General features: G+C 52.9%; 3 protein-coding genes across 3 annotated transcripts; 2 read left to right on the forward strand and 1 right to left on the reverse strand.

Moving 5' to 3' along the window:
- Window positions 1-919: 919 nt before the first annotated feature.
- On the forward strand, window positions 920-2,608 carry C8A04DRAFT_15042 (pyridine nucleotide-disulfide oxidoreductase-domain-containing protein; the record flags this gene model as incomplete). Its single annotated transcript, XM_062778336.1, has 2 exons — window positions 920-1,004; window positions 1,062-2,608. The coding sequence occupies 2 exons, from the start codon at window positions 920-922 to the stop codon at window positions 2,606-2,608; spliced, it is 1,632 nt and encodes a 543-aa protein (XP_062633706.1).
- A 174-nt stretch (window positions 2,609-2,782) lies between these two features.
- C8A04DRAFT_15048 (uncharacterized protein) lies at window positions 2,783-3,739 on the reverse strand (the record flags this gene model as incomplete). The annotated part of the gene is made up of 3 exons (XM_062778338.1): window positions 2,783-2,878; window positions 2,930-3,620; window positions 3,684-3,739. The coding sequence occupies 3 exons, from the start codon at window positions 3,737-3,739 to the stop codon at window positions 2,783-2,785; spliced, it is 843 nt and encodes a 280-aa protein (XP_062633707.1).
- Window positions 3,740-8,904: 5,165 nt separating this feature from the next.
- Window positions 8,905-17,268, forward strand: C8A04DRAFT_15044 (uncharacterized protein; the record flags this gene model as incomplete). The annotated part of the gene is made up of 11 exons (XM_062778337.1): window positions 8,905-9,628; window positions 9,718-9,871; window positions 9,931-12,649; window positions 12,716-13,392; window positions 13,451-13,679; window positions 13,737-13,849; window positions 13,909-14,120; window positions 14,174-14,743; window positions 14,811-14,862; window positions 14,919-17,092; window positions 17,156-17,268. 11 exons carry the CDS (start codon window positions 8,905-8,907, stop codon window positions 17,266-17,268), a joined length of 7,737 nt encoding a protein of 2,578 aa, XP_062633708.1.
- Window positions 17,269-18,731: the final 1,463 nt, after the last annotated feature.

The following is an 18,731-nucleotide window of genomic DNA, read 5'->3' on the forward strand; positions in this document are numbered from 1 at the left end:
TGGACGGGCCTCGATCGAAACTGAGAGCGGAGTTGTGGATGAGACTGCAGCGGATGGCGTGTTCGCGCTGAGACATTGTTTCGACCCCTGAACGACAACTGCCAAGAACTGGGACACACAGCAACGTAAACAATGGATGCAGACATCGTCACAAACACGGATTCCCGTACCCTAACCCTCGTGAGTTTGACCCGGAAATAATCCGAGGACCCCGTGATCTGAGAAACATACGGAACGTCCTTGCAGGAGCAGGTTTGACAATAGCTTTCCCATTCAAACCGGCCGGCCCCAATTTCCTTATTCGAAAAGAGCTGACCTAGAACTTTTCGCCTTGTGTTTTAAATAAGTCCGATATTTCCCGGCACCTGACCCGGCACGCCCGGGCGTTATCGGGACCCTGAGCCCGGGATTGAGATGCCAAGCCGGGCCGCCATGACGCACCGTTGGTTGGTGGGTTTTCCCCGAAACGGCAAGACTTTTACATGTGAGAAAAAACCTTCGTCCGGACTCGAACGGAGGCATTGAGGCTTATTCTAGGACGTGGATTAGTAACATATGGTCTTACTCGGATATTTTTGACCTTTGTCTATCAAATTGAATCTCATTGCCAGACTGCGGCCTGGAGTAAGCGGGTTGAGCCGGGTTGAGTGAGCTTTGTTGGTCATGGACGTTTGACCTGAACCCATGACATCAACGGCGGGCTCGGGTGGTTCCGCTGAGTCCGATCTTCGCAGTCCACATAGGGGCGAGCGAGACATGACAAATATTTCACATGCGTTAAATGTTGATCTAGGATGGCGTTTTCTATACTTTAACCACGAGGAGAGATGTAACTTGCGTCCGTGAAGAATATCCTCTTCCATCGATTCAAGTAAAGATCCATATAAACAACATGGCGACCTTAAGATATCCGTCCAAGATGTCTCGAGGAGCCCACCTCACTCGATGCAACAATTTTACGGCCAACTCGCACGCACCAGTCCGATGTTTCAGTCTCGCAAAGAGTTAGTGGCCAGCTGTCGGTGTGTTACCCCCGAATCCATCTACTGACAGCATCGTAGATAAGAACACCCAGAAGGAAAGGGTGGTGATTCTTGGCTCAGGGTGGGCTGGGTATGGCTTCGCCAGGACGCTTGACCCGGCCAAATACGAGCGAGTCATCATCTCTCCACGCTCATACTTTGTCTTCACCCCATTGCTAGCCTCTACCTCAGTCGGGACGCTCGAGTTCCGCACCATCCTGGAGCCTGTTCGCCGAATTCCCGGCAAAGTCGGCTTCTACCAGGGCTGGGCCGACGACATCGACTTCAACCGCAAGACGATTCGCGTCGAGACCAACGCGGCCGAAGAAGCCGCCAGCAAGACCGTCATTCCAGGCCCGTCCGTCCGAGATCCGACTATCGAAGTCCCCGGCCGCAGGCCCAAGGGAGACATCATCGATATTTCGTATGACAAGCTAGTCATTGCCTGCGGTGCCTACAGCCAGACCTTCGGCATCGACGGCGTCCGCCAGCACGCCCACTTCCTGCGCGACATTGGCGATGCTCGCCGCATCCGCCTGCGCGTGCTCTCGCTATTCGAGCAGTGCTCCTACCCGCGCGACTCCGACCACCTCAGTGACGCCGACAAGCGCCAGCTGCTGCACTTTGCCATCGTCGGAGGTGGGCCGACGGGCATCGAGTTCGCCGCCGAGCTGCACGATCTGATCCGCGATGACCTTGCGCCGATCTACCCGGACCTGTACAAGTTCGTCAGCATCACCGTGTACGACGTCGCCCCCAAGGTCCTACCCATGTTTGACCAGGCGCTGGCCAAGTACGCCATGGACACCTTCACGCGGTACAAGATCCAAGTCAAGACGGAGCATCACCTCGAGCGACTGCGGTTGGCGGATGGAGAGTTTGGTCGCCGTCACGGGGCGCTCAAGATCAAGATCAAGGAGTATGGTGATGAAGAAGTTGGCGCGGGCATGGTCGTCTGGAGTACCGGGCTCATGGCCAACCCGCTGATTGCGAAGTTGGCGTCGAAAGATCTGCATCTTCCCGGCACCAACCCATTTTCCACTTCCCCCTCCACACGCCGTCGGCTTCTCCGGGATCCACGGACCGGTGGGATTGTGACAGACGAATACCTACGTGCTCGCACTACTACCACCTCCACAAAGGAGGGCGAAACGACTAAGACAACACCCGCCACCACCACAGACGACATCCTCGACGACGTCTACATCATCGGCGACTGCGCCATCTCCACCCCCTCCCCATCATCCACCAACAACGCCAAGCAACCACCGACCCCACCACCACTCCCCCAAACCGCCCAAGTAGCCGCGCAACAAGCCACCCACCTCGCCAAGCGTCTCAACGCTGGCGGCGCGGCCGCGGTCGCGCAGAAGCCCTTCAAGTTCCGCAACTGGGGCACGCTGACCTACCTGGGCAGCTGGAAGGCGATCCACCAGAGCGAGGCCGACGAGTTGCGCGGGTGGGTGGCGTGGGTGTTGTGGCGGGGCGCATATTTGACTAAGAGCATGTCGTGGCGGAATAAGCTGTTGGTGCCGGTGTATTGGGTGGTTTCGTGGGTGTTTGGGAGGGGGATTAGTCGGTTTTAGGTGGAGGTGGGTGGATGTACATGAGTTGTAGTTGGGTTATGGGGTTTAGATATCTGGCTTATGAATTGGTGCTCGGTAATAGAGTTAGTTAGAATGGCAAGCCGGAGTATAGAGGTGCATAAACAGGAATAGGTAGATTTGCATGGACATGATATACACACAGCTCAAACCTATTTACTTAGCCTTGACTTTCTTCACACCAACCTTAGTCGGCACCGCCTCAATCCTCGTCTCCAAGAACCCCCCTTTCCTTTTCCCGACCCCCCCTTCCTTCCCACCCATCTCAACCCCCTCCCCCCCTTGTCCAGCCTGTGCTTTAACCTCCCTCAACCAAGCAACATCCACCGGGGCCACCCGTTCCCTCACAAACTCCACCAACCCCCGGGCCTGCGACACGCCTTCTGGCCCCGACGACTCAGCACCGGCACGTAGGGCCACGCTCGACACCCGCGGCACTCCGAGCGCGGCGCTCAACCTGTCTTCGCACGCCCTGGAGAAGCCGACTAGGCGGATGGCGGGGTCCGGGTTGGAGTTGGTCGGCTGCTGGGTCTGTGAGGCCAATGCGACCATCTGTGGGAAGTGGCAGTGGAAGGCGGAGGATTGGCCGGAGCGGGCGACAAAGACGATGCTGTACGGTGGTGGTCTGGTTCTAGAACCGGGCTCTGCGATTGGTGGAGGCGGCTGGGGTGTCTTGGATTCTATTTTGGTGGTGTTCTTGGTCGATGATGGGCTGGGTCCTGACGGTGAATTGTCCTCCTCCCGTGACATCGCCTGAAGGCCGCGGGAGATGACGGAAAGGCCGACGTCGACGTGGGCGGATATTGGTGGAGATGGGGGGATGGGTTCGACAGGCTTCTCCGTTCCGGAACCGGCTGGGTTGTTGGCCTTTCTGACGCGTTTGCGTTTGCCCTTGGACGGTGTGATGAAGGATTCGCGATGAGCTCCGATGGGGGCTAAGAGCTGGCAAAGCAGTTCCAAAATAGTATCTTGGTCATCTTGAGAAATATGCGGCCTTTTTTCTCGTTAGTTGAGAATTTCAGGTATAGGACGAAAACAGCATCCTGGGTTTGCTGACCATTCCACCGCAGAATACGGCGTATCGAGGGCGTGCACAATCTTTTTGCGCTCCATTGCTGCAAAGCCGACCAAGGTCGTGCGTGGCGGAGGTGTAGCGAAATAAAAGGCGTTTTCACACTGCTTTTGGTGCTCATACAGCCCCCAAACGCTGCTTGAAATAATTATTAAAGAGCGATACCTTTGGTTTTCGATCAAGTTCCATTGATGTTGTTTGCGGTTGATGATGTGAGTCGCGAGTTCGCAGGTTGCAGCCGCTGTGTGAAATTCGAATAATTTTTTGCAGAAGATGAAAACAAGGTTACAGAACAATAAAATACCACCTTATCGGTATTGAGACGTTCAACACCGTGATCCGTTGTGAGAACAGCAGTTTACGGCCTAAATAATAAATCTGTATTCTCACGAAATAGATACAACAGAATCACGTCTCCTTTGCGATTATAGCCGTCCCAATGGGGTCGTTGTTCCGGAGCGGATGGGAAAGCGAAGCGTTGCTGCAATGATACCCCTGTATTAATAGCGTATACACGTATTTATCACATAACCACTAACAGACGATGGGTACATACAGCCCAGCCTTAATTTCTATACTAACACCGACCACTAACTTCATATCCCAACCTTCGACCCAGCGAAGAACGCTATTTTTCTAGCCGTAGTAATGCTGCCCCGTATTACCCCAACCGCTAGTGATCAAAGTAAGAACGCCTTGTCCCGCTTATGATAAAAATTTCAAGGTTTGCCAATCCAAAAGCCCATGTTTCCTCCAATGCATGTGCTGGGTAAAACACTCCCAACTAGGTACATCTGGAAAATGGCGAGAATAACGCACACTCAATGTGCTGAAATACCCTCCAATACCTCGGTCTTTAGAGAAGAGATCTGTGGGTTGCACGGTAGTCGACTCTAGTCCCTGAGACTCGGAGCGTCGTCGGCAAACCACCATTTTCCTTTGCTTCTAATTTTACGTGGCGAGTGATGAAAACCTCCTTCTTGGAGTTCATCAAACCCATTTAGAACTCGCTCGTTCAGGCCGCCTAGATGTTTATTGGCCGGCGCTTAGTATTCGATGAGCGCGGTTCATCATATGAAAGTCCCGACGGAGCAGAGGAAAGTGAGTCGTTACTTACGGGCAGCAGCTTGTGCCTGCTGTCGTAGATCACGGCGGCATCTTGAACAGAAGTCGTCCACCAGAAGGGTGGGCATGTAATTGGTGTGCGTTTGATGGCATGGCACTTGATCACACCATTCCGACCACTCGCTGACCGTTTTTGTTCTGGAATGGCCACATCGCTGGTAGAGGGTGGTTCGTTTAGCTTCAATACACATGGTTAAAGTGTGGGAAACGGAGTGCATATAAAGACAAGGCGGGGTGGTAGTCTTTTTAACTTTTTGACCACGATGTCTGTGGTGCCTGCGGTAATAGAGTCTAGTCGGCTAGAATGAGCTGATAGGAAAGGAGATACTGATAGCATGCTGTTGTGGTGTGTAGGATTAACCTCGCGATTTATACACTTTCACACCCTATTGGAGACTCATGTTGCCGTTGTTATTACTGATCGGTAGGTTGGTGTGGCCCACTGCCTCGCTCCTACCGCTTTGTTGACACCCCTTTCGTATCCGGCTCAGCCACCCAGCCGGAACCAGGACTTAATCATAAGAACGTGGTGTGCGTTTTCGAAGCTTTGCTACAGCCACTTTGCGCAACTCTGCCTAGCCGGACAATGTCAACATTTCCCAAGGTAGAGAAATGTGGTTGCGCCTGCGTATCATTCACTTTCATTGACCTTGCAACAAAGCTTACTGGTGTTAAGGGAGTAGTACCGCCGAACATTGTGGTCTTCATTGTTATATTGTGAAACACCACTGCTAGCGAACCACCGAAAGCAGGACCCACGCGCAGTTCAGTCTTTCGACACTCAACCGCTTGACGGAAGAGTAAGTCGGGCAAGACTTGAGATGATTTATCGAGGCCAGGCCTTTGAAAGTGAATGAATATTACCCCTGACTTTAGTGTATCCCTCGCGGTTGCTCTAAATGCTGGTGCCACATAGAAGCCGTGGAATATTGATCAATCGTGAAGTTGTTGCTGGCACAAGCGGGCTTCCCAAGATGGATCGGGAATGGAGGCGAGAGTGGGTATCACTGAGTTCACACGTGGCAGGGCCAGCCACACTTACTATGTAGGTACTTTGCGGATTCGGCAAGTTCGGTCCCCTTTATAGAGGCGAGCTCCTCACCAGTGTTTCCCCCCATATTTTCCGAACTTAATTTCTGCATGTCAAGGAAGCCCTTTACACCGGTATTGCTTCAAAAAAGTACAACCATGAGTCTATGACCGCTGATCTAAACAATGTGCTTTACGAGCTTGGGGTTAATTTATTGGCAATTGCTCGACATTTGCTGTCATATGTCAACCAATTTGCTCAACCAGCGGCCAATACGCGGAGCATGAAGTATTGCATCTCTTCGGAGATAACGACGACCTAGCGTGTTAAGTGCTGGTGGGCTTCCAAGCATTCGTAGACTGGTACCGAGCGCGTTTGCTAAGGGGAATTATATGCCTGATATCTTCACTACAGATGTCCCAGTTAATAAGGTGTTGGGAGTCTATCTTTGGCTAACATATGCACGGCCGCGTCCGGATCGTTGCTTTGGGCAGCAAGGTGATGGTTCCCAAACTACTTTTTCAGGTTTTTGAAGGTACACTGCCTAACTAATGAGCTCGGTGTATGTTTAAGATTAGCTATAGGCCCCTCTTAGTTAATTAGTAGTTTCTACCCTACGGTTTTTGAACGCAAAGGTGGCAAAATTTCCTGAGAATTGAATGGCCGGTTAAGGACATTGTAGCTAACCCCCCCTCCCCCCTTCGGCCTCCCATAAGTACCATGGCCTTTGCGTTTTGGTCGAACCAGGCACCGTCTTATCAGACGACGACCCTGTGATAGTGCTCTGAAAAAAGTGGGTTGTGTAGAATGTCAAAGCAAAGCATCGTGTGATTGGGAATCGCCTACTGCGAGTCCAAGACTATCTAACAATGACATTATCAAGGGGGCTGGGGAGGCCGTTATGGCTGATTTAGGCGGGTCAACACAATGCGTTAGGTCCACCGACAAATTCACATACCTCTGTATCGATGTATGTACATACAGTACATATGATGGTGCAGGGCGAGGCAGGGGTGGAAAACGAGTGTGCTTTGCGGATCGGCCACGAGAGCAACTGGTGATGTCAACCCCCAACAAAATGGCTATATTCCAGTGTTTAGCTTTTATAAAGTAGTTTTCAGGTCGTTGTTTTTTGCTTCTTCTTTGCTTGTTCTTTGCGCTTTTCAATGTTCTCCATCTTGCCCATCTAGTGGGGTCATTTGCGCCGAAGGCATCTGTTTAGACAGACTCAAGGAAAGGGACCAAGCTCAAACAAAGAGCGACAGGGGCCGCCCGTTTGCGTGCCGCTTCGGTTGCTCGGGACCTTTGAGGCGAGGGAAGATCTGGCGCAGATGGCGAACATGAGATAGACAGACACCGGCGTGTAACTATCCTCTTAAAAAGTCAAACGGATCTCGACACTTCGTTCGTTCGTTGGCTCAAGGCCTGCGTTGTTGGAATAATTTGGTCTCCCATCTCCGTTTGACAGTAGACTGTGTTGTAAAGCATGTGAATGACATAGTGGTACGCTATGACGGGGACTGCGGTGTTGGCTGCTCATACAGCCATCACCAAGCTGGTCTGAGCGTTCATATTTGAACATCCCGCCTCCAAGGATTGCAGACCTGATATTTCTGACTGAGGTGACTTTCGATTAGTTTTTTTGCTTTCCTCCTTTACAGCCCTACTAACTAAATTTGGGGCGGGCTGCACTTTCCGTCGGCTACCTACCATCAACCTTCGTTACCTAGACATGCTTTCCAATTCTCCTTCCCCACCTTCTTCTGCCTTTCGTTTTTGTTGTCACCTTAAACCACCAAACTACCTTGCCTCAGGTATAGGACTCTACCTCGTTGCTTCCGAAACTAGGTAATTTACAAACAGCTAGCAAGCATTTGGCTTAATCGCCAGACCGGAAATCATCCCAACTTTTTGCTTTAAATCTCTTGGTTTCGAGTGGGCGCTCTCACGTGCAGTCCCGTCGCGCTGCCAAGGCGACTGATATAACCACCCCCTCCCCGCAGTCTTTACCTTTGCTACACCCCGCAGGCCACGCAGCCCCCCCTCGTTTCTTCCCGCAGTTCCCATCGTCACCAAAGCACATTGTGGGACCCACGAGCTCCCGAATGCCCTGGTAGCTCCCTCGTTCAGGTTCCCACCTTAGCAACCTTCAACTTTGGAAAGATACCTTACCTCCCAGTCGTCGAGTTGCCGAATTGCGGACCGCCATACTTTTCCTTGGGCCTGCGGCAACATCTACCTAGGCTCTATTCATCATCGCACTCGTTTATCAACGGTGCACCGCCAGCTGTCCTGCAAGTATGTTTAGGTGCATTTCTTTTTTCCCGCCTTTTCCTCAAAGCTTTCCCGTTTTCTGCCGCGCCCCATCTGCCTGCTTTTCCCCGCTTGGAGCCCGCAACCCCAGGACACGCGCAGCCCTGCCTGGGATTAGAACCGTCGCAGCGAGCTTGTTGATTTCACTGACATCAGCGCGCCCCCAAAACCAAGCTCCTGTCACCCTGCACTCTCCCCACACCTGCCACACCCAACCCCAGCTGCTTGTCGAGGACAGGGGGAAGAAAGAAGCCCATCAAAGAGTGGAACGGAAGCCACGGCAGCTTACCGTCCGGGCAGTGTCTCTGCTGTATTTCTTCAATTCCACACAGGGAGTGGGCTCGAAGCTTTGTCTTGGATCGCTTCCCCGGACTAGCCCCTCCACTCGCAGTATCAGCTTTTACTTTCTTTTCTGCCTTTTTTTTTTCTCTTTTTTTGGTTCTTTTGATTCCAATCCGTTTCCCCGAGCAAGGCATTGCATCCAACCAGGCGTTGCCCCCCTGCTTGGTGGGTTGCTGCATCTCATTGCTTGCCCCAAGCAGTTCAAACGACCTTTCTGCTTGCACTGCTCACAAGCACCGAAAACCCCCACCTTCCTGGGCATGCACCTATCACAAAACACCACCACATGCTAACAACGACGCGACCCAGACGCTGCCACCGAGCCTCCCCGAGCGGAGCTCTCCCCTCTGCGGAGCTGAAGCCATTTCCCACAGGTTTACCTTTTGCGCAAGCCCGATGGCTCAAGCTCCGTCGGCCGACCCGAGAGAACGCGCCATCTCGTCCGAGCCCTGCTCGACCCGCCCTAATCCCTTCGACGACCAAGACGTTCTTTCCCGAAAACGGCGACGCACCTCCCTGGCCAGCGACTCGCGAAGTCGGTCGGCCGAGACGCTCGATTCTTCCCCAAGCTCACCCGTCGTGGTTACATCAACCCCCGAGCTTCCGAGCGACTCTGCCATGAAGATCGACTCGGAGCCCATCATCCCCACGACCCCCGAAAGACAGCAGCGCCCTGCTGTTGAGCCTACTTCAGAGCAGCGATCTAGTCGCGTCACGATAAACGTGCGGACGCCATCCCGACCGCTCGAAGCGATTCCTCCATCCCCTCCGTCTCCCTCCCCCGACCCCCGACCCGTGGATTCTACCCCACTATCCGTCGCATCCTCCCCCGATGTTGTCAAAACGAGCGTGGAAGAGGCTGATTCCACCATGCCAATAAACGGCGAGTCGTTGGAGGCTCCGACCTCGCCAAGGTCGGATAGCGACAGCCCGCCGGTTGAGGTCGTTTCTGTCAACGATGAAGATGACGCCGATTTCGACGACGACGACGAGTCGATCACCATGTTGGATGAACCCGGTCGGTCTTTGGAATTCGACCCTTCACAGGGATTCCCATTTCACGATGCTACGGAATCGTATTTTGAGACGGTGGTTCGGTTATTGCAGTATTTGCCAACGCGTAAGCTCATTGATCCTTTCCCCGGCCATTAATTCATGTTCCCAAGGTCCTGTCTTGTGTCAACCATAACTTACACATACTCCTTACAGACGAGCAAGTACCTCGATCCTTCATCGATTGGATAGACAAATACGTCAGTTTTGTCAGGACTGCCTCTCCCCGGGCTATAGACGAGTCCTACCTGTTGTACCGGGATATGTGGCAGTCTGTGCCTCAGCTGATTCTTCACATGGTAAATCGAAAGTGAGTCACAAAACTTGACTCAAAAAGTGTTTAACTTGAGACTGACCTGGCCGGATTAGATCTATTTACCCCCGTTCAAAGGAGCTGCGTCATGAGATCTTTTCTTTCTACCGCTCTTTCGCGCGGTTGACGGCCATCTTCCTCGACATCGACCTTCGAATCATCCGAAACCCAAGTTTGGACGACCAGGCACGGCTCCAAGCGCTAGCTTCACCGCCTTACATCCATGCGCTTGGGGCACTTACACGGCGGGAAGAGGTAGTCATGCACAGTTCCTCGCCGCACTTCCGCAATGGGGACGAAGACTGGAGCTATATCTCAGAGGTCCTTACGATCATCGACGCTTTCCAAACTTTCCCTTCAGTGCAAGGTGGCTCCCTCTACAACATCCGCCAGTTGGCTGCTCTCGAGGCTCGTGTGGCCTCCCAAGCCCCTAGACTGGCGATGGACCACCTTGGGAATATGTGCCTTATCTCGGGCATCATCTTGAAATACCTCTTCCGCACGGCGCAGTACGCTGGCCAGCCGCTCGACCAGAACGCAGCGCGAACCTTAGGGCGTATGTATGCCTTCTTCAACGGCATGTCGGCCATTTTCTCAGAAATGGTTGACAAGAGCTTGAATCAGCTGTCACCCGAAGGCTCCGGAAACTTGATCGAAGGGTTGACGGAGGTCTACCAGACTTGTCTTTCTGTCGACGGTGCCGTCCCGGCTGAAATTTTCACTCGCCATTTTGAGGCGTACCCAAAATTCCCAGCTCAGTGCGCCCCCGAGGCAATATCTCTCCACTGGAAATTCACGCATTTCGTCAAGCTCATACGGTCCGGGCAGATGCAGTTGCGAGTCATGGCCGTCAGTACTATGTGTAGCGACTTGGTTGCTCTCTATCGCAAGAATTCCGACCCACTCGGCGAGGAATCCACTGCGATTCTTCATCGCTTTGTTGCCGACTTCCTTCTCAGCACTGGACTGGTGACTTATATTCTCGGCCCAACGTGTCACCCCGAGATTACCCTTGAGAGCAGCAATATCATTGGCTTTCTGGTTGTCACGCAGACCTATCTAAAGGCGCATACCGATATCCTTTGGCAAACTGTCACGTCCACGCAAGACCCGCGGGTATCGGATGCGCTTCTCCGCATGATTGGCCGCATTGCGAATCTCTACGCCGAGGAGTCACTAATGTATTTCCTGGAGAAGCTGAGCACGGTGCCCGTGGAATCCTTCGGCGCTGGAATGCGAGAGTTTTGTGATCAGGTTCTCAAACAGATCCTTACTCGGTTCCCGGACAGCCTACAAACCGAGTCCACACCGTTCGACCTCTTTATCCGCCTCATTCGCCACTCTTCAAAGCTCGGATCGCAGTCTCAAGTGGCCTACCCGGACATTCAGCAGTTCGCAATCCAAAAATTTGACATCCTCTTGGGCATCGGGCCCGGCGAGGAAGGCCGCGTGAGCATCTACCTCGATTGTCTGGCCGACATTGCCGCAAAGTCCCCCTTCACATTGGGGAGTTTGTGGGTCCTCAAGTTGACAATTCGGCAATACCAAGCCCGGGACATGCACCGATTAACTTCCCAGCATGAGCTGTCTAAGCTCCTCGTTGATGAACTCGCCGCCGCCATCCCGGCCGTGAAAGCTGCGGGGTTTTCGGCGGCCCTCAGCGGCCCTCAGAATGCGCCTCGGAAGGATATGATCATTTCATTGATCTTCCAGGAGCCCACATCGATTACGGAGGAGCTCGGGCCAAAGCTGTGGAATTTGCTTGTTGGTCCAGAGGCGGCTTGCCAGGAGGACCGTGACTCCGCCTGGCAAAGCTTGTCGGTTGCGATCAAACGAAGCATGGGTGAAAATCCCTTTGCTTTGCTGTGCTTCGCGGAGTACCTTCCAAAATTGGATCCCAAGTTTTTTTGCAAGGGCACACTCGAGTTTGTCAAAGAAGGGGTACTACCTCTTGTGGATGAGCCTAATTCCATTATTCTCGATGACGATGAGAACCCGAACCACTCTGGCATCGAGAAATTGTGGCGAGTCGCCCTGACTGCGCCTAAGGGGACAGTGGAGACCGACGCTATTCATGCGCTAGCTAACGATGTTTACATTGAGAGCCGATCCATTCAATCGTTCCCTCCGTACAGGGCTCGAAAGGTACATCTAGCACTGGTCGACCGGTGCCTGCGACAGCTCTCCTCGGCAGCTACGAAGCTGAAGAGCTTTGCGAACGGCGTCACCACCGGGGACGATGACGACTCCATGGCGATTTCTGCGAGTGATGAACAAGTCCAGGAGCAAGAACTGCTTTTTTCCCGTTCCCTGGCGATCTTGAGGGAATTCCACAACCTCCACAAATCAAGGCCGGAGTTTGCTGCGCCTTATGTGAAATCGCTCATGCTGGAGACTCCCAAGGAAGTAGAAGGCGAGTTGGCGGAGCTCAAATATCAGTCATTCGACGGCACCAGCCAAACAAAGATCATGCCTCTCGCCATTGGGAAGCGTAACACGGCCGCTTCGCTACTTGCAAGCCTTCGCGACGTCACAGGATTTGACAGTTACCGGATCTACTACCGCGGCAGACCGTTTGTCCCTCGGGTACACGATATCTGCAGGTCTCTTGAGGATCTCCGCATCGAAAATGGCCTAATTCTCGTCAAGAAGGAGGCCGAAGGGCCCGCCTCACCACGGGTACCGCAAGGCGCATCCCCGGTGGAGATTGAGATTCTGAGCCATTTTGAGGAGCTGTGGGACTATCTCTCGTTGGATGAGAAGCTTTCTCGCGAGGTGGGGAAATAACATGATGATGCTTTGATTCAAGAATGCAACAATGCTAACTCAAGGTGTTGATAGATATACGGGTTCCTGATCAAGCTTCCTGCTGATGTTAGTATCCTGGAAGCTATCGCGAACCCCGCCGTATCCTACGCGGACACTTTTTCCTTGGGCCAGCCACTCAAATCGCTCTACGCTGTGCATGCTCTCAGAGAGTATCTTGACTCTTGGCGGCCGAAGTCGTTCTCCGGATTGCCCAAGAAAAAGTTGCCGGGGACTATGACCGATACGAATCCCAGCCTACGCTCGGCTGCTTTGATCCGGGCCATGTCTTTGGTCGTTTCAGCCATCTCTGACCCCCAGATTGTCGCGCAATGCCCGACTCAGGAGCTGCAAATCGACATTGGCTCTTCCCTTGTGGCGCTGTTTGTTTCTCTGCTACAAGAACCCGAGCTTCCTGCGTTGGTTGGCGAATCTCTCGACGGACCCCTTCTGGAACGCCTCCTCGCGATTCTTTCGGTGGCGGCGACATCGACCGCTTCGTCAGAGATTGCCATCAAACACATATCACTTTGCCTGCAGGGACTTCTGGAGTCTTGCTGCAAGAGTGACCTTTTTATGGCCGCGTTCACGGCTCACCCGGATGTCCCTCGTATTGTTGGAAATCTCCTGCTCCATGATTCGCGGGACCTTGTCAGACAGACAACAGCCATCCTCATCCGAGACAAGACTTCCACGGTGGCTGAAGGTGAAAGGTATGGCTTTTCAGCGGGATTCCACTCGTGAACAACGGTATGCTGACTCTGCCTTTAGACTCCCCGTAAGGGTTCCTGAAACAGTCTCAAAGTTCAGGGAGTTTTTCTGGCCTCTAATCTCGCAGCTCGTCAGGCCGGCAATGGCCAATCCCGCGAACTCAACAGATACGCTCGACTTATGCTTTGACATGCTCCAGACCCTTGAAGACGCCCGAACCGAAATCCCGAATCTCAAGCAGCTTTCGAACGATTGGTTCCTCCAACTTCTTCGTTACACCACATTCGAGGTATGTGCGGGGGGTTGTGGACTTAACAGCGGTGTCATATATCTAACTTACGCACAGGATCTCACGAAGCCAGCCGAGACTGATATGATTGCGGCTGGCATGATCCGGCTTGTGCATGTCATTGTGTGCAGGAGCAGCGAGAGGGCCGGACGGGATATTCTCCCCTCCAGGTTAGTGATCTATGCTGTTCCACGCTCAACGTTCTGCAGTTGCTCTAACCCTTGATTAGGGGCATGGCTCGGAAAATATTCTGGAAGCACCTTTTCCCCCCTCGGGACGAGGTGGCCAGGGCGATTGGACCAAGCCAGCCTATTGCCTGTCCCCAAACTCGGGGTTGGCTCATGGAGATTATATTCACGCTCGTCAAAGACGATCCTACCCAGTACATGTGGCTTCTTGAGGACATGGATGAACTAGTTCCAGTCTTCTTCAACCAAGACGGTAGGCAATCGGTGTAAATTACTAACTTTTAGAGTTAAGGCTGACTTGCCCAGGCGAACATTATGCATATGAACTCCCGCAGCAATTTGATCGGTCAAAGGCTATTAGGGCGGCCTGCGGCTACTCTGGTCTACGGAATTTGTCCAACACATGCTACTTTAATTCTCTGTTGACACAGCTGTTCATGAACGTGGACTTTCGCGAATTTATGTTGGGAGCTACCGTCCGAGACCGGCAATATGGCCAAAATTTGCTGTTCCAAACTCAGAAGTTGTTCGCATTCATGCAGGAGAGCGTCCGGCCTTTCATCAACCCCGAGGAATGTGTCGCCAGCATCAAGACCTATGAAGACACCCAGATTGATATTGTCATTCAGATGGATGTCGATGAGTTCTACAATCTGCTTTTTGACCGTTGGGAAGGCCAATTTGTCGTGAGCGACGAGAAGAACCGCTTCCGCGCGTTTTACGGGGGTCAGCTTGTCCAGCAAGTACGCTCTCAGGAGTGCGAGCATGTCTCGGAGAGGCTGGAACCTTTCTCGGCCATCCAGTGTGACATCAAGGGCAAGACATCGCTTGAGGAGAGCCTGCAGGCTTATGTTGATGGTGAAATCATGGAGGGCGGTACGTATTACGTTGTTTCGGGGATCGGTTATGTGAGGTGATCGCTTTGAAGACTAACGGTATACAGACAACAAATATAAGTGTTCCACCTGCGACCGCCACGTCGACGCCGTCAAAAGGTTTGTGGAGACTGTAACCCTTGATGCTTTTGGCTTGCTGCTAATTTCGCAACTAGAGCTTGCTTGAAGGATATTCCCGACAACCTCATCTTTCACCTGAAGCGCTTTGACTTCAATCTTCGAACCATGCAGAGAAGCAAGATTAACGACTATTTTGCATTCCCAGACAAGATCGACATGCGGCCGTACACCATTGACCACCTCAGCAGCCCTGATGAGGAAAAGCCCGAGGACGTGTTTGAGCTCGTCGGTGTTCTTGTTCATACGGGCACAGCAGAGTCCGGGCATTACTACTCGTACATCCGCGAACGCCCTAGCAGCGGTGAGGTCCCGACGTGGGTTGAGTTCAACGACGAAACGGTCACGCCCTGGGATCCGGCATCGATGGCGAACTCCTGCTTTGGCGGCCAAGATTACCAACCCCAGTTCCAGGCAAACAGTGCCGTGTTCGAGAAGCAGTACAGTGCCTACATGCTGTTCTACCAGAGGTCATCATCGCTTGCCAAAAACCAAGCTTTGCAGAGCCAGGGCTGCTCAATTCCATTGGGTGTGAAGATGCCGGAAGACATGCACGAGTTCATCCAAGACGAGAATGCTTGGCTGCTTCGGAGACACTGCCTGTTCGACCCCTCACAGATCCAATTTGTGTCGTTGGCTCTTTTCCAGCTGAAGACCCTTAACTCGAATCGCTGCTCGGCCGACCATACTCTGGAAGGGCGGGCCATCGCCATGGCTCTCAGCCACTTGGACCAAATTGCTTCGCGAACCAAAGACGTCCCCGACTTTTACGCCCTTATCAGTCGCCTACAAGCCATGTGTGAAAGCTGTTCCCACTGTGGACTCGCAGTGCACGACTATTTCACCAAATGCACCTTTGCTTTCCGTATGTTGGTTCAAAGGAATCTTGATGAAGATGTCCGGCAGGCCACAGCTAGCTTCTACATCCAAGTCCTCCGGTCGATCAAAGAACAAGACCCCGCGCAATACTACGGCCCCGAGCTAGATGTCGATGGCGGAGACGACGTGGACGAGCTCGACCCGCAGGCGTCCGTCATTGGGGGGGTGATCCATATTATGGAACACTTATGGCAGGGGTTTCACATGAACTTGCGCTCGTGGCAAGAGGTGTTTGATTTCATGCTGTCGTTTGTCCGGCTAGGACGCCAGGAGCTCTCAGCCTTCTTGCAGCATCAAAGCTTCTTTAAATGGCTCCTCTGGATTATTTGGGCGGATACCAACGCTGAGCCCTTCTTACCCCCGCAGTTTGCCAAGTTGGTGAACGTCATTGCTCGTAGGACACCCAACCGGCCGCCTGCTTACGAAACGATCATCGGGTTGTTAGACTTTGTGCTAGCACACGTGCGACTGCTGCCCAGCACCGAGTCGAGTCCTGAGGGAACGGGCGATAGCGACGATGAAGACGTTCCTACCACAGACCCAGAACCGTTGTTTGAAGTCCCAGCCGAAGAGGCCCGCATCCTCCAGCGGATGGGCCCCAACACGATCCCCGTCAACATCTTTGTGGACCGGCTCATCACGATCTCGCAGAACCAGGAAGCTACGCATTCGATCATTGCAAATCTGATGAAACAGAACGTGGCCATGGAGTCTAGCGTGTTCCACACCCTGGTCCATCGAATTACGGGACAGATCGGCCACCACGTTGCGCCATACCTTCACATTGCCGGCACGGTGTTCTGTCGTGTGTCGCGCAGCAAAAAGAGGATCAATGATTTGGTCCAACACATCTCACGGCAGTGCCGCGCATTGAATAATGCTGAAGGCAAGGCTTTCTTGCAGTTTCAGCGGGAAATCTTTGATGGCCCACGTGAGAGGACGGGGCAGACGCCGCACGAGGTCATCATGGACGGACTCGACAACATTCCCGAGTGGGCCCCGGGATTGCTTGGATACTTTGACACGTCAGTCGTTGACGGCACAGAGGTGTTCCTTCAGGAGCGAATCTTTCAATACCGCACCTTCCAGCCGCCGCCGGAAGAGGAGACGGAAGAATCACGCAAGATGGCTGATAAACTGAAGGAGACGGCGAGGTCTCTTGGCTTGAAATGCTTGTATTTCCTGCGCGATACCTACGTCGCCCGTAATGCGGACGTCTCGGAGCGCGCTGTGATCGGCCTACAGCGGGTGATCAAAATTTGCAGCCGGTACTTCAACCTTAAGGAGCCAACTGAGGACCCGGAGGCGACCAATTTTATGGAGCTTAGCCAGAGTAAGTTTACCTCAGAAACCTCAGACATCGTTCAATTTGTGCAGAGAACTGACACTTGTATAGGCGTTATGGACGCACTGGCCGGATTGATGGTCGTCGACGAGTTGGAGGAAGACGGCTCGGGTATGTACTACAGTGACGACTCGAGCGTTGCCTCGAGCAACACAGCCGGCTGATGACCGGCCTCTCTTACAGACTGGGGCAATTCATCGTTTGGGTCTGGGCAACTGGATGGTGTTGGGGACTCCGATCCGTGATCGGGAGTAGCGAAGAGTGAATTATCATGAGCAACACAACGATATGAGACCATGACAAACGACAAAACGACAAATGGACCGTCTAGGTTTCCAACGCGATAGATCGGGAACACAAAACGAGTCCGGCCTACATCGAACTACAACACTGGGTGGGTGCTGTGGGTGTTATTATTTTGTGTAAGGAGTCGAGGCGCCCTGGAGACAATTGGGGGAACATTGGCCAACGATCAGCTTTTTCATTATTTGCAGTTTGCATTTCCCGGTATTGCGAAACGCGGACAGGCCTGCTGCTTTGAGGGAGCAGGAAGGAATATTACCCCGGATAGAAGAAAGCAAGGCTTTTGTTTTCGGAAAACTGATCGGGATTCAGATCAGTATGTTTCGGTTGGGTCTGGGACTGGTCGGCGGTTTACTGGCTTACATGTACTGTTTTTGCTTTCCTTTTCTATTTATTAGAATGCCCTTTGTCCTTGGCCGGGACGGATGGGGGTAGTTCCCATAGACGGTTGGCTGCCGGGCATAACGGGCGCGGATTGTTACGCTGACTAGCACGATCGGTTCCACTCTTACACATTCTCGTTTTTTTCCTCTTGCTCCTTTTTTTTCCATTTTTCATTCCTCCTTTTACAGGCCCTGTTTGAAAGGCACTAGGGTTGGTTGGCTGGCGTTTTTGCGGTGGGTTCCCGCTATGCCCCGGCAGGCCTTTCGAATATGCCACCCGGGTGATGAGAGCCGCCAGGCTTTTTTCCAGGGACGGTCAGGAGAGGGAAAGTCTCTGTAAGCAGTAGTGAGACTTGGTCAACATTACAGAATCAGCTGCTACTTGATAAGAAGTGGCATTTGTGTAATAGTGTATTCGTTTGAGATATGATAAGAAGCTGGGTGAGCCTTGTTTCGGCCGGTGGACAATCGAAATAGAGAGACATGGAAGAATGCGCACTGAGTACACACTACTGCCTCCATGTCGCTAAGTGAGGCCAAAATAGCACATCCGCCCACCACCATCATTGAGTCCTGGGAACCGTGTGACCCCCGTCGATAGGCGCTTCTTGCGGTCGGAAACACACTACCATGTATAATCACAAAGGAGGAGGAAACGAGGGGGAGGTGAAGGGGAAAAAATAGAACACCGCAGATCTAGATCTTGAACGGTGGGCTCGCGAACCAGGGAACGAGAGAACGGCGTAAAGAAAGTTCATGGTAGCTAGCCACCAATGAGATGAGGCATTCCTGCGTCTTCCGTGATGGCGGTTTGTGATCTTGAGGAGGAAAAGGGGCTCGACGCTCCCCAGGCCCTTGGTCATGAACGGGACGCCGATACGACGCACGCGGTGAGCGAGTGCGCGGATGGCGACGACCCGACCAAAAATAGCTGTGCCTCT

The sequence above is a fragment of the Dichotomopilus funicola genome (genome assembly GCF_033296635.1).
Source record: "Dichotomopilus funicola strain CBS 141.50 unplaced genomic scaffold C8A04scaffold_81, whole genome shotgun sequence".
Lineage (NCBI taxonomy): Eukaryota > Fungi > Ascomycota > Sordariomycetes > Sordariales > Chaetomiaceae > Dichotomopilus > Dichotomopilus funicola.